We start from the raw sequence: 12,005 nt of genomic DNA, 5'->3' as shown, positions 1-12,005 counted from the left end.
TCAACAGTCTTAGAATATCTATAAAACATCTAACATGACATCAAGTTTCATCACTGCAAGTCTTATTTTAATACAAGAAAAAAAAAATCAATAAATTATTTGAGTTACAATTAGGTACATTGATATTAGGCAGATGATAACTATACAAGTAATTGATGTAGATATGAACATAAGTGTTGCAGAGAGTGGAGTACAGATGGAGAGAGGTTGAATGAGAGCTGCAATCTGGTCCCATGTTGTACATTGGACTGACATGTTGTGCAGTGGAAACCTCACTGCATCTCCTTTCTCTTGGTTGCTGCTTGTGTTATGATTGAACAGTTCTCAAGTAACACCAGGGCTTAATCTGTCTATATGAAGGTCTTTGTCCCAACTGAAAAAAAAAATATTTTTAAAAATGCAATCCGTTTGCTCTACATTTTGTTACAACTGATATAATTATTTATTTTCTTTTCACGTTTTACAAAATATATTGAGCCCCCTAACTTGAGCCAGACTTTGGTTAACAAGAATTCTTACTGCTGAAATAGGTTTCCATCTTTACCAATTTAGGCATTAGTTGTCTTCTGGCAAAGTGATTTAGTGCACATAATTAGAGTTTCTTCCCGCTCTTAATTCCTGATTGAGTATGTCCATCCGATCTACTCATTTGTCCTTTCGTGAAACTTAAGCAGTTAGTTCCCTCCAGCTTTTCCAGAATGAGAATTGCAGACATTCTCTCAATCTTCCAGTTCTACAAGTTTCTGCTCAATCTCTTCTTGTGTCAGTTCTTGTTCAGTCTTTCTATCATTTCTACTTCTGACATCAGGATATTCACCAGCTCGGACTGCTTATCCAAAGCTTCTTCAATATTCTAAAGCGGCTTATTATTTGACTTAATATATACTTTTCATATGTTCCACTGATTTTGAATACCTCTGAATACATTCTCTACTGTTTCTTCCAAGATAATGAATAATATTTTTTTCAGTGCTTCTAGCAAGCAAGGCATGATCATATCAAGTACAGCTTCTTTCACTTTTTAACAGGAAATTTCTTGTTGAGTTGTGATTTATTTTCTTTGGAGGCATTCAGATCTTTATTATTAAAGCCAGGAACCAAATTCTTCAAAAACAAACAATTACTGGATTTTTATTTTTTTTTTATTTCTATCAGTTCCCATGTTGGAAAATATATTATTTTGCAGTTCAGGCAACCACAATTCTGGGAGTCTAGCCTTCTAGGAATCCTGCATGGGGAAAACTGGAAAAGAGTGGAATTGGTTTTGAGTGAAAAGATAAAGGGGGATATCCACATAATCATGGTGGCTCACAGGGGGCCTGATAATCCATTGGGTCCCTCAGGCTTATCATTATGGTCTCACCCCCACTTTCTCTCAGTGTTTTTTTTTTTTTGCTCTTCATTGACTTGTCTGCCTTTTCTGCAATAAGTCTCTTAAGTAACATGGTTTACTACACAACATTCTGGGGTGGATTCCGGACAGAATCTCATAGTTCTCTACATCATGCTCTGAGCCGAAACAGAAAACACAATGTGTGTGTGGAAGTCTTTGTGGTAGAATATGCCTAATTACCACAAAAGCATATTTTTCTAATGTCCTGATGTACCAGAACACATGTTCAATATCAGACTAGTTAGGCAGAAAATCTGCTATAAAGAAAGGTAAAATACTTAAATACAAAAAGCAAAGAAGATAAGGAAATTCCACAGCAGGGTGCTCATCTTTCCTTATCTCTGAAGCAGCCCAAATCAAACTGGTTTGTCCAACACTGCAATACATACTCTGCAAAATGTGGGAAGAAAAATTTAACACAGCATGAGTTCATGCTGATTTTATGCTAGAGGCATTCTGATGTCCCGAAGAGGTGGGTGTCTGCCACACCAGAGTGAGGAATGATGAATTCTGGAAGGTGGGTCTTCTGACGCTAATGTTCTAGCAGGCAAGGCTACTGAACAATGTTCTAATCCTAGAACATTTCCTTTCCACAGATTTTCCAGTCTTAGAACTCTAAAGCCACATTACATAAATAAGAAGCACCCATCTAAATAAATTCACAGAATCCCAATCAGAGTGTGGTCAGATCAGTTTTACTCATGTGTCTGTAACCTTAACCCTTCATTACCATTTTTCTTCAGCATTCTTCTCCTTCTCAAAATCTCCAAGCCAAAGTTTCTCTTCTGATTGCTCCAAGTATTGTTCTGCCCACTTCGCTGGTGACCCAGATAAGGGATCTGAAAGCAAAACAGGAAAACAACTGAAACAGAGAATTTGCTTTTTACTGCTACTATTTATTAACTGTATGTTGCACATACAACTGCCAATTCAAAAACTAACTTACGCAATGACATTTTAGCAAGATCATTTTGTCCTATATTCTGAAAGCACTATTCTGTATACCCCCAGATGCATCACAGTGAGAAACTATGTCCTAAGTGGACACATGAGGAGGACCTGCAGCTATAAAGGAGAAAACAGCAGCTGAGTTGGATGTCTGCCATTGAGTGCTGAACGATCTAAGACAAGTGAGCAACATGACTTTCAGGGAGTGGGGGATGTCCCCTCACATGGGGTGCAGGGGAATTTCTTCTTCAAAAACAAAAAAAATGAACCTCTTGTTGTTTGGTGAAAGCCGTTTCATTCATTATTTTTTGTTCAGTACAACAACAACCACAACAACTTGATAATAGTGCTGTTGATTGAGCAACATGCATCTGATGGGTCCATGCTCTTTCCTACTTTCCTGTTTTGACAATATATGCCAGAGCCTACAGAGCCTAGTCATGCTCTGTCCTCACTCATTTTCCCTTCCCAAACTCCATGGGTTTTTGAAATAAAAATAAAATGTACTGTTCTTACTATTTATAGTTATCACACCATACAGAAAATTAGAAAGGTGAAATAGCAGTCAAACAAAGACTGTTTAACCATATCAGGACAAATGGGGACAGCTGACAGACACAGACAACAGCTGTTCTTTTTGTGATGTACTGTGAAATGATGCTTATTAAGTGTTATAATATACTCTATATGACCTGAAAGCATTCTACATTTAAAAAGAACAAAGATGGCAAAGTAAGTTGGCACATTTACATCTGATTTGCAGCTACCAGTTAACAGACAGAGGGGAAACAGTTAAAAGGAGATATTTCATCTATATGCTCCATGCCCTTAACGGTCAATCAATGAGGACCAAGGCACACAAAAACAAGGTAAATCCAGTACATATCCCTCATAGCTAGTGTTACCAAAAACTTAAGCAATCTGTGCACCCACTACATAACTTAAGAGCTGCCATTTTTCTGTACTGGTAGTCCCAAAGTAAACCAATAGCTACTTCACTCTGTCATCTAAAAAGGACAATACATATGTTTACCTTTTATTCAACTATTAAAAAATGGGTCTGCTTTGAAATCACGAATTACCACATGATCGCACCACAGAATATTGAGACGAGAAGGCAGAAGTTTTACTTTACTGAAAGTTTAGAAAGTAGAGTTCCATAACACCAAACTGAACGTAGTAGTTAAATTAGCAATAGTTTAAAACGTCACTATCCCTTAAAGGTTTATGTTGTGAAAGTAAAGAAAATATGGCGGACATTCCTGGAGTTGTTGCAGCATTGATGGTAGCTTGAAACTTTCAGAAAGAAACAGGAGTGTATATATTAGTAGGATATTTTCATCATTTTTGACGCACTGTTACAAAGAAAAAGTACTAGTGGTATTATATGGGTGGTATTCACACAGATGTGGTTGTGCCATAGGCGTTTACCCTTTTACTCAATATACTGCAATCTTGGAGTTGGTATATTTAATATGCAGGGGGGGAGTAGGGGTTGCAGAGGGGGAGGCCCCTTGCAAAAACCTAAAAAAAACACAGTTTCGTTCCAGACTTTTGGGTGGTGGGCTTGCTGTCGGTAGGCATTGCTTTTGTACACTTGGTGGGTCCTTTGTACAGGATAAATGGAATACTGGTGCTGTACATTAATTATCTGTGTGCAGAGCTGTGCAGTAGTTTAAAAAGTGTTAGTAGTGTTATTTTGAAAATGAATGATGTTTTCTTTTTTGGGTGGAGTGTAGGAACATTATGTCTGCAGTTTGTTTTTTAGTACTTTGAAATTCAATGTTATAAACTTTCAGCTGATTTATATATATATATATATATATATATATATATATATATATATATATATATATATATATATATATATATATATATATATATATAATATCAGTTACAGGAACCTTTTCACCACCAATGTGTCAGTTTTGACAAAAATACCCTCAAAGCAACTGAGCACTTTAATTTAATGCAGCACTTCATAAGCACTGTATCAGAGTATGGAAAAGAACTGCAATAAGAAAAGTTAAGAAACATTAATGGAAAAGTGAACTCCTGTACTTTTGCACAATGTGTTAAACACCGATTAGGAAGAGCTCACTGTCAAAGCCACACTAGTCAAATTCAGCGTGCTCTGAATACCAAGTCATAGGTCAGATACAGCATGAAGATGGGGTACAGGAAGTACAGTTGCAACTGAGACTGTATTAAGGAACCTTGCAGCCATATTACAGATGTGCTACACTGAAGAATAGCTGATAATTCTGTGACCACCAATAGTGAGTTAATGAATTAATAGATTCACTGATGGAACCCAAGCAAGACTGGGACACTATCTTGGTCAGCAACCTCAGCAATGACTTTACGTCCAGAGGTGCAAGGCAACAGAATTTGGGGGGAGGACTAATCCCAAATCCCAAAACAATGTGTCTAAGTTTATCAAACATAGTCTAGAAAAGTTGATTTCAATCAACATGGATTTTTATTTAAGAGTTCTGTGGGACTGTTCAGACTGCCACTACTAGTAACAGAAGACAACAAATGAGTAATGTAAAGTGAATATGATGAGAACCTGCAAATGTGAAGGGAATAATTACACAACTATGGAACAGAAAAAGGAAAAAAAAGTGCTTCTAAGTGAATGGATCCAAACTCTGTTTTTCTTTAGTCTGTAAACAGTAAAAACACTGCACCTGTGACTTCTGCAATGAATTCTTTAGACCAGTCCGATTCGTTGAAGTCCTGAGCGGTGTCCACTGTCTGTTCAGTGGCCAAGAATTCTTCAGCCCAGTTCTCAGAAAGTGCTAGATCTGCCACACCTGGGGCTATAAAGAAAGAGGGGAAGCAAAGAGACTATTAATTTAAAAATGACAGTTTTCTAATTAAAAAAAAATCAAAACCTTTTGAAATAATAAATATACAATCTAGCTAGGAAGACTGACTGAACGGAATGTTATATATCCCCACTAAAGAGAAAATGGAGAGGTAGCAATCATTAGAACAGGAGAAGGCTGTAATTGGTTTAAAAGTGCACATATGCAGGCCCAGGGGCCAAGGGGGGGGGGGTCCATATATACAGCTGGCTACACCCAACATCTATCAATGTAACATGATATGTAACTGATTTGATGACAGATGTGCATGTCACCAAAATACTTTAGCTGCAAGAAAAACTTGATAAATAACAGCTATCCATAACAGACATATACTCTACATGTGGACCAAACAAATCATATATACAAATTGCAAGACTTCAACAAAGGGAGACATCACAAATCAGCTCCATGTCTCCTAATAGCAAACCAAAGAAGACCAGGGCTAAAACCAACCCTCCCAATGTTCCCCTATTCTCATAAATATAGCTTTTTTCTGCAGTAAGATATGTAGACATGCAGTTTGTAAGAATTACAACCCAAAACTCTTAATATGAAGGTATGGTCATAAAAGAGAATCTGGTCCAAAAACACTTCTCTTTTTCTCCATGAGACATATTACTGCATCAAGTATGGAATTGAGAAAAACAAAATGTCACCTCTCTGAGGTGCATGGCGAAAGCTTGATTGCTCAATTTCTTGCATTTCAGCCAGGAGGTCATCCATCTTGAAAGTGTGGGGAGCACGTGACAAGAGTGATGCATTCTGGTCCTGCAGAAACTCTGCCACTAGCTGCAAAAAAAAAAGTACAAGTAAAGCACTGAATAACATACCTAAGGAATAGTACACACTAGAGTAAAATGCTATGGCAGATAAACTTAACTAGACTACTGGGATAATTTACATTTTAATAATATCTAATCTGCCTTTTTAGCTGTAAGATGACTGCACTTTAACCAAAAAGTCAACCAAACAGCAATAAGCTATCAAAAATTGGTTTCATCACATAAGAAAACAGTGAGCCATTACTCTGAAAAATCAATCAATCAATCAGTCTTTTAAAACAAATGTGGTGCTCTCATTATGATAAAAAGGTTTGGCATAAATGTAAGGGTCTTCACCTTATAAACAAAGTACAGGATTTGATTCTAATTTCAGGTTATTGGCTAGCCTTAAAATGCCAATTCAAGGCAGTTAACCTAGTAATAAGCTATGAACCTATGAACTCTGCTGGGAGGGGTACTATTCTCAGTGTTTCACTATAATGGAAAATGGCCTGGAGGTTGTCATTTGTGTGGTATTTTCTTTGTGAGCATAAAAATCGGTCAGGACTTCCTTAGCAACTTGCACGCATACCTCTCAACTTCTTAGAGCAAGAAATCTGGCCAAATGGAGGGACAAAGGCCAAAAATTGGGACAGATTTTAAATATTGCTCTTGTAAACTTGTAAAACTGCTAGAACAAAATTTGTGTTAGCATGAATTACCTGAAGGATATGAAGTCTGAAACTCAAATGTATGTAATATGTAATTATTTAGTGACTTCAATCCTCAGATTGACCAGAAAACCACAAATTGTATGAGGAAAAGACCAAAAACGTAAAGCAAAAATCTGGACAGTTGAGTGGTATGGTTATATGTGGATCACTGGTTCTGACAAAGGATCAGATTAAACATAACAGGTCCATTTAATGTGCAATCCTTTATAGAAGGGAAAGCAAGATGTAAAGAATCACAGTTCCTATGGCAGTACCATGGTGAAAGATAGGAGCTAAACAAACTTGCATACAGACCCTTACAGCCTAATATGCTAGTTACACAAAATACAGTTGTGTACACTTACCATAAATGTAGATGTTAGAGTGTATTCACTGTTGCAGTCATTACATTTGAGTAATCTGCTGACAGGTGGCCCTCAGTCGGCCTGAATAACAAAGTCTTGGTTCCTGCGTCGGTTGCTGTCTCCTCTTCTATGACGTCAGGTCGTCAGGGGTATAAAACATGCAGCCAACACCATTTTAATCAGTTTTTCTTGCCTCAGATGTCAGGTGCCCCCCAAATGGGGAGCAAAAAAAAAAAAAAAATTATATATATATATATATATATATCTACATACATGTAATTTAGAACACAAAAAATTTACCTCCAACTAAAAGCAAATACACTAAAAAGGCTTTTGAGCATAGTGAAGGAAAGAAGAGGTATAATAATAGAGAAGATAAGGGACTGGCAGGTGGGTGACCCGGACTGCAACAGTGAATACACTTGAACATCTACATTTATGGTAAGTGTACACAACTGTACTATGTTCTTTGGGTTTCACTGTTGCAGTCATTACACTTGGGTAGAATCCCAAATCTATGGCTGGGAGGATGGAAGTATACAGCATTAGGAGCAGCTATAAGGCCCTGAAGGACAGCAGTGGCAAAGCCTGCCCTGGATTTAGAGAAGAGAGGTAAATGGTAAAGTTTTATGAACGTATGAACTGAGCTCCACGTAGCAGCTTCTAGAATGTCTCTGGTAGGAACTCCTCTGAGAAAGGCTGCAGAAGTAGATGCAGCCCTGGTCGAATGGGATCTAATCCCCTAGGGGACAGGTTTACCATGATGCATGTAGCAGAAACGAATACAATGGCTTATCCATTTTGAAATGGTCTGCTTTGAGATAGCCTTCCCCTCTGCACCTGCAGCAAATGCCACCAGTAGTTGCTCAGACTTTCTTAGAGATTTTGTCCTGTTTAAGTAGAATCTTAGTTGTTTGTGTACATCCAATGAATGCAGAATCCGCTCTCCCTTGTTCTGCGGATTTGGGAAAAAAGTTGGCAGATGACTGGTCTGGTTAAGAGCCACACTGGATACCACCTTAGGCATAAAAGAAGGATTGATCCTGAGGGCCACCCTGTCCGGATAAAAGATAATGAAAGGCTCCACTGCCATGAGAGCCTGTAGTTCTGAAATCCTTCTAGCTGAAGTGACTGCTAAAAGAAAGGCTGTCTTCCAGGAAAGAAATGTTGTCTGCAGTAGCAGCTGGTTCAAAAGGAGGTAGGGTGAGTTTTTCCAGCACAAAATTGAGGTCACATGCAGGAGTTGGTGGTCTCCTGGGGGGGGGTCTCAAATTTTTGGCCCCTCTGAGGTACTGCTTTAGTAGGGGATGAGAAAAGAGAGGAGGCTCTGTGTTGTAATGAGCCGAGATGGCAGAGGCATGGATTTTTATAGAAGAAAATGATAGGCCCTTGTGAGGCATCTCAGTTAAATATTGCAGAATCTGAGGAATATTGGGCATTGCTGCATTTATTCCTTGTGCTTGGTTCCAGGAACAGAATCTCTTCCATTTATCAGCATAAGATTTTCTAGTACTAGGCCTTCTAGCCTCCAAAATGACATCCATCACAGGTTTATTGAGAGATGTGACTGGTGAAATTAGTTGATTAGCCATGTTGCAAGATTCAGAGTTTGGAACGGAGTGTACAGAATTTGATAGTTCTGCTGAGACAATAGATGAGGTGTCTGAGGCAAGTACCACAGAGGAAGGTGTGACATATTCCTTAAAAGTGGGTACCAGTGTTGGCGAGGCCAGTCTGGAGCAATCAGAATCATTTTTGGTTTTTCCTGTCTGACTTTTAGTAAAACCTTGGAGAGCAGAGGCAGAGGGGGAAAGGCATAGACTGATAGGTTTTTCCAGCTGAAGGATAGAGCATCCACTTTCCAAGCTTTTTTGTGATGAATTCTTGTGCAGAATTTGTCTAACTGGTAGTTTTGGGGAGAGGCAAAAAGATCTATGTCTGGGCTCCCCCATTTTCGTGTCAACATGCTGAAGATTTGTGGATCCAGTTTCCATTCGTGTGGGTCCATAAGATTTCTGCTTAGGTCGTCTGCCAGAGTATTTTGCTTTGCTGGCAGGAATTGAGCCTGTAGATGTATTTGGTAAGTCAAGGCTGTGTTCCACAAGGCCATGGCTAGTCTGCAAAGGGGGTAGGAGTGGGTACCCTCCTGCTTGTTTATGAACAACATAACTGTGGTGTTGTCCGTCAGTAGTTGTCCTGAATGAAGGAAGTCCTTGAAGGCTATCAAAGCATTCTGTACAGCTAGCATTTCTTTCTGGTTGATATGTAGGTGCATTTGATTTGGGCTCCATTCGCCCTGAATGCATCTCCCTGCCAGATGCCCCCCCCCCCAAACATAGTCTGATGCATCTGTAGTCAGGGTTTGGGTAGCAGGGGGTAGAAAGAATGACAGTCCCTTGTTTTGGTGACAGGCCTCTGCCCACCAAAGGAACTCCTGTTGCAGGCAAGGAATGAGAGGAATCATTGTTTCCAGGCTGTGACAATGTTATCTCCATAAGCTTTTTAGGTACCATTGAAGTTTCCTCATATGCAGTCTTGCATATGGAATTAGTAGAATGCAGGATGCCATGAACCCCAAAGCCTGCAGAATTTGTCTTGCAGATAGCTGGGTTTTTGTGGCCACTTGTTTGAAGTATGTTATCAATTGAACTTGTTTGTCTAGCTCCTATCTTTCACCATGGTACTGCCACCTGGGCAGTTGTATTCAAGCTTGCACCCAGGAATGTAATTATTTGAGACGGTACCAGTTGTGATTTCTTTTCATTTATGGTGTACCCTAGGCATGTTAGAAGCCTTTTCACAAACGCCAGATGTTGTCCTTGTCCTCTGCCTGAATTAGACAATCGTCCAGATAAGGGTAAATTTGAATGCTTCTTTGTCTGAAAAATGCAATCACTGGTGCCAGGCATTTTGTGAAGACCCTGGGCACAGTAGATAAGCAAAAGGGCAGCGCAGAGAACTGGTAATGCCAATAGCCCGCTTTGAAGTGGAGGTATCTTCTGCAAGATTCTCTGATTGGGATATGCAGGTAAGCCTCTTTTAAGTCTAGAGTTACCAACCAGGCATTCTTGCCTAGCATAGGCAATAGCTGTTGTAGAGTCAGCATCGTGAATTTTGGAATGTCCAGGAAAGTATTTAGAATGGATAAGTCCAGAATTGGATGCCATGATTTGTCTTTTCTGGGTAACAGGAAAAGTCTTGAATAAAAACCTTGTCCTTTTCCCTTTTCTGGTACGGGTTAAATAGCCCCCATATCCATGAGGGACACGACTTGTTTCTGGGCCTCTGCTCACTGATTTGGTGGCAGATCTGGCCATCCATTTGAAGTTGGCAATGTGTGAAAATGAAATCTGTACCCCTGGGATACTATATTTAAGACCCACTTGTCCTGGGTAATTAGATGCCAATTTTGAGCATGAAGTGCTAGTTTTCCCCCCAAAGGGAGGAAACTGTTTACCGTAGGGTGGTGCTTTGCTACTTCCTGATTTGGAGGTGGAGGCACCCCATTGTTTTGTCCTGTAAGGTCCTTGTGACTGAAACCTGGAGCCCTTGGAGTGTCTGGTTTTGACCTGAGTGGCTCTGTTGGGTACTGGAAAGGACCAATTCTGAGTAGGCCAGTGCCTACTGAACCTGGGTGGCTGCACTTGCAAAAATCTTTTACAATTTGCATAGATTTAGCTTTGTCTTCAATCTTTTTCAAAACTTCTTCTGCCTTATTATCAAACAGACTGTCCTGCTGTAAAGGAGCATCCAGCAAATGTAGCTTTAAAATGATCAGGCAGATTTTGCTCCTTGAGCCAAACATGCCTTCTTATCACAGATCCAGTTACGGCGGCCCTGCAAGAGGCCTCTAAGGAATCAAAACCACATTGCAAAGTATGCTTTTCAACTTGTTCAGCTGAATGCAATAAATCCTGTAACTATTTTCCACACAATCAGAAATCAACATCATTTTCTGTTTCAGTAAGCCCATGACATGCTGTTGATATTTAAGCATATGAAATTGACAGTTTAAAGCCCTGATTGCCAGGGATGCAGACGTATAAACCTTCTTACCCCATCTATCCAGCGCCCTGGAGTCTCTATCAGAAGGGGTAGGATTTTTAGCAGTAGAAGCCTTAACACCCTTGGGACCCTGAGAAATTGTTTCAGGGTCAGCAGTAGGATTTTTGAAAAGAAACCTGTGGGAGTCAGGAACCCTGTAATATCTAAACCAGTCAATCGATAAGAGCCACGAACACAGGACACCAAAACCAAATAAATCCAAAAAACGGATCCAGACTGGCAAGAAAATGTCTTTAATGTATTAAAATCAGCTTAAAACAGCTTAACTAGCGTGTACAATTATTTACAATATACGCTCACCAAAATAAATAGCTTGAAATAGCTTAAATAGTGTGTAAATAAATTTACAATATACGCTCAGAAACAAGTAAGTAAGTAAGGGCTTTCGTTTGTACTAAGTGACAAACTTCCTCTGACAAAGTACATCATTTCCTTTTCATTTTAAAAACCATGATGAAATTAAGTATACATTTTCATTCGCCCGTCACACGTATCGACCCCTACACAAACTGCAAGTATGAACTAAGACACTATCAAATAATAAATATAAAGATATAAATATGTATGAAATATATATACAGAAGTAAAAATATATATTATATAATCTAAAAAACATAATTCATGATAATATAATGACAAATAAACCTATGCATCTTTAAGAATACATATGCATATTAAATTCATGTTGAACACATTGAACAGTACATTTAAAATACAAAATATAAATAATTAAACCTAATATGGAAACTAGGCTTTAATGTTCCAGGGCTTTAAGTTTCAAGACACTTCCCAAGGATAGCATGCCATTTAAACCTGGCCAAGAATGTGCACCAAAATGTTGTGCAGCTGTTTCAAGCTATTTATTTTGGTGAGCGTATATTGTA

The 12,005-nt window shown here is 38.9% G+C and overlaps 1 protein-coding gene across 4 annotated transcripts in view; it reads right to left on the bottom strand.

The window, feature by feature from the left end:
• The window catches only part of PEX5 (peroxisomal biogenesis factor 5), a 672,311-nt gene that overhangs the window by 480,673 nt on the left and 179,633 nt on the right, over nt 1-12,005 (bottom strand). For all 4 annotated transcript variants that reach the window (XM_044062012.1, XM_044062007.1, XM_044062008.1 and 1 more), the window contains exons 4-6: nt 5,874-6,006; nt 5,035-5,166; nt 2,124-2,232 (exon numbers count right to left, since the gene is read on the bottom strand). In XM_044062012.1, the coding sequence (XP_043917947.1) occupies nt 2,124-2,232; nt 5,035-5,166; nt 5,874-6,006 (374 nt within the window). The remainder of the gene's footprint in view (nt 1-2,123; nt 2,233-5,034; nt 5,167-5,873; nt 6,007-12,005) is intronic.

The sequence above is a fragment of the Protopterus annectens genome, chromosome 2.part1 (genome assembly GCF_019279795.1).
Source record: "Protopterus annectens isolate FY-2018-M chromosome 2.part1, PAN1.0, whole genome shotgun sequence".
Lineage (NCBI taxonomy): Eukaryota > Metazoa > Chordata > Ceratodontiformes > Protopteridae > Protopterus > Protopterus annectens.
The sequence above is the reverse complement of the archived record's forward strand: the minus strand, read 5'-3'. Positions and strand labels throughout refer to the sequence as shown.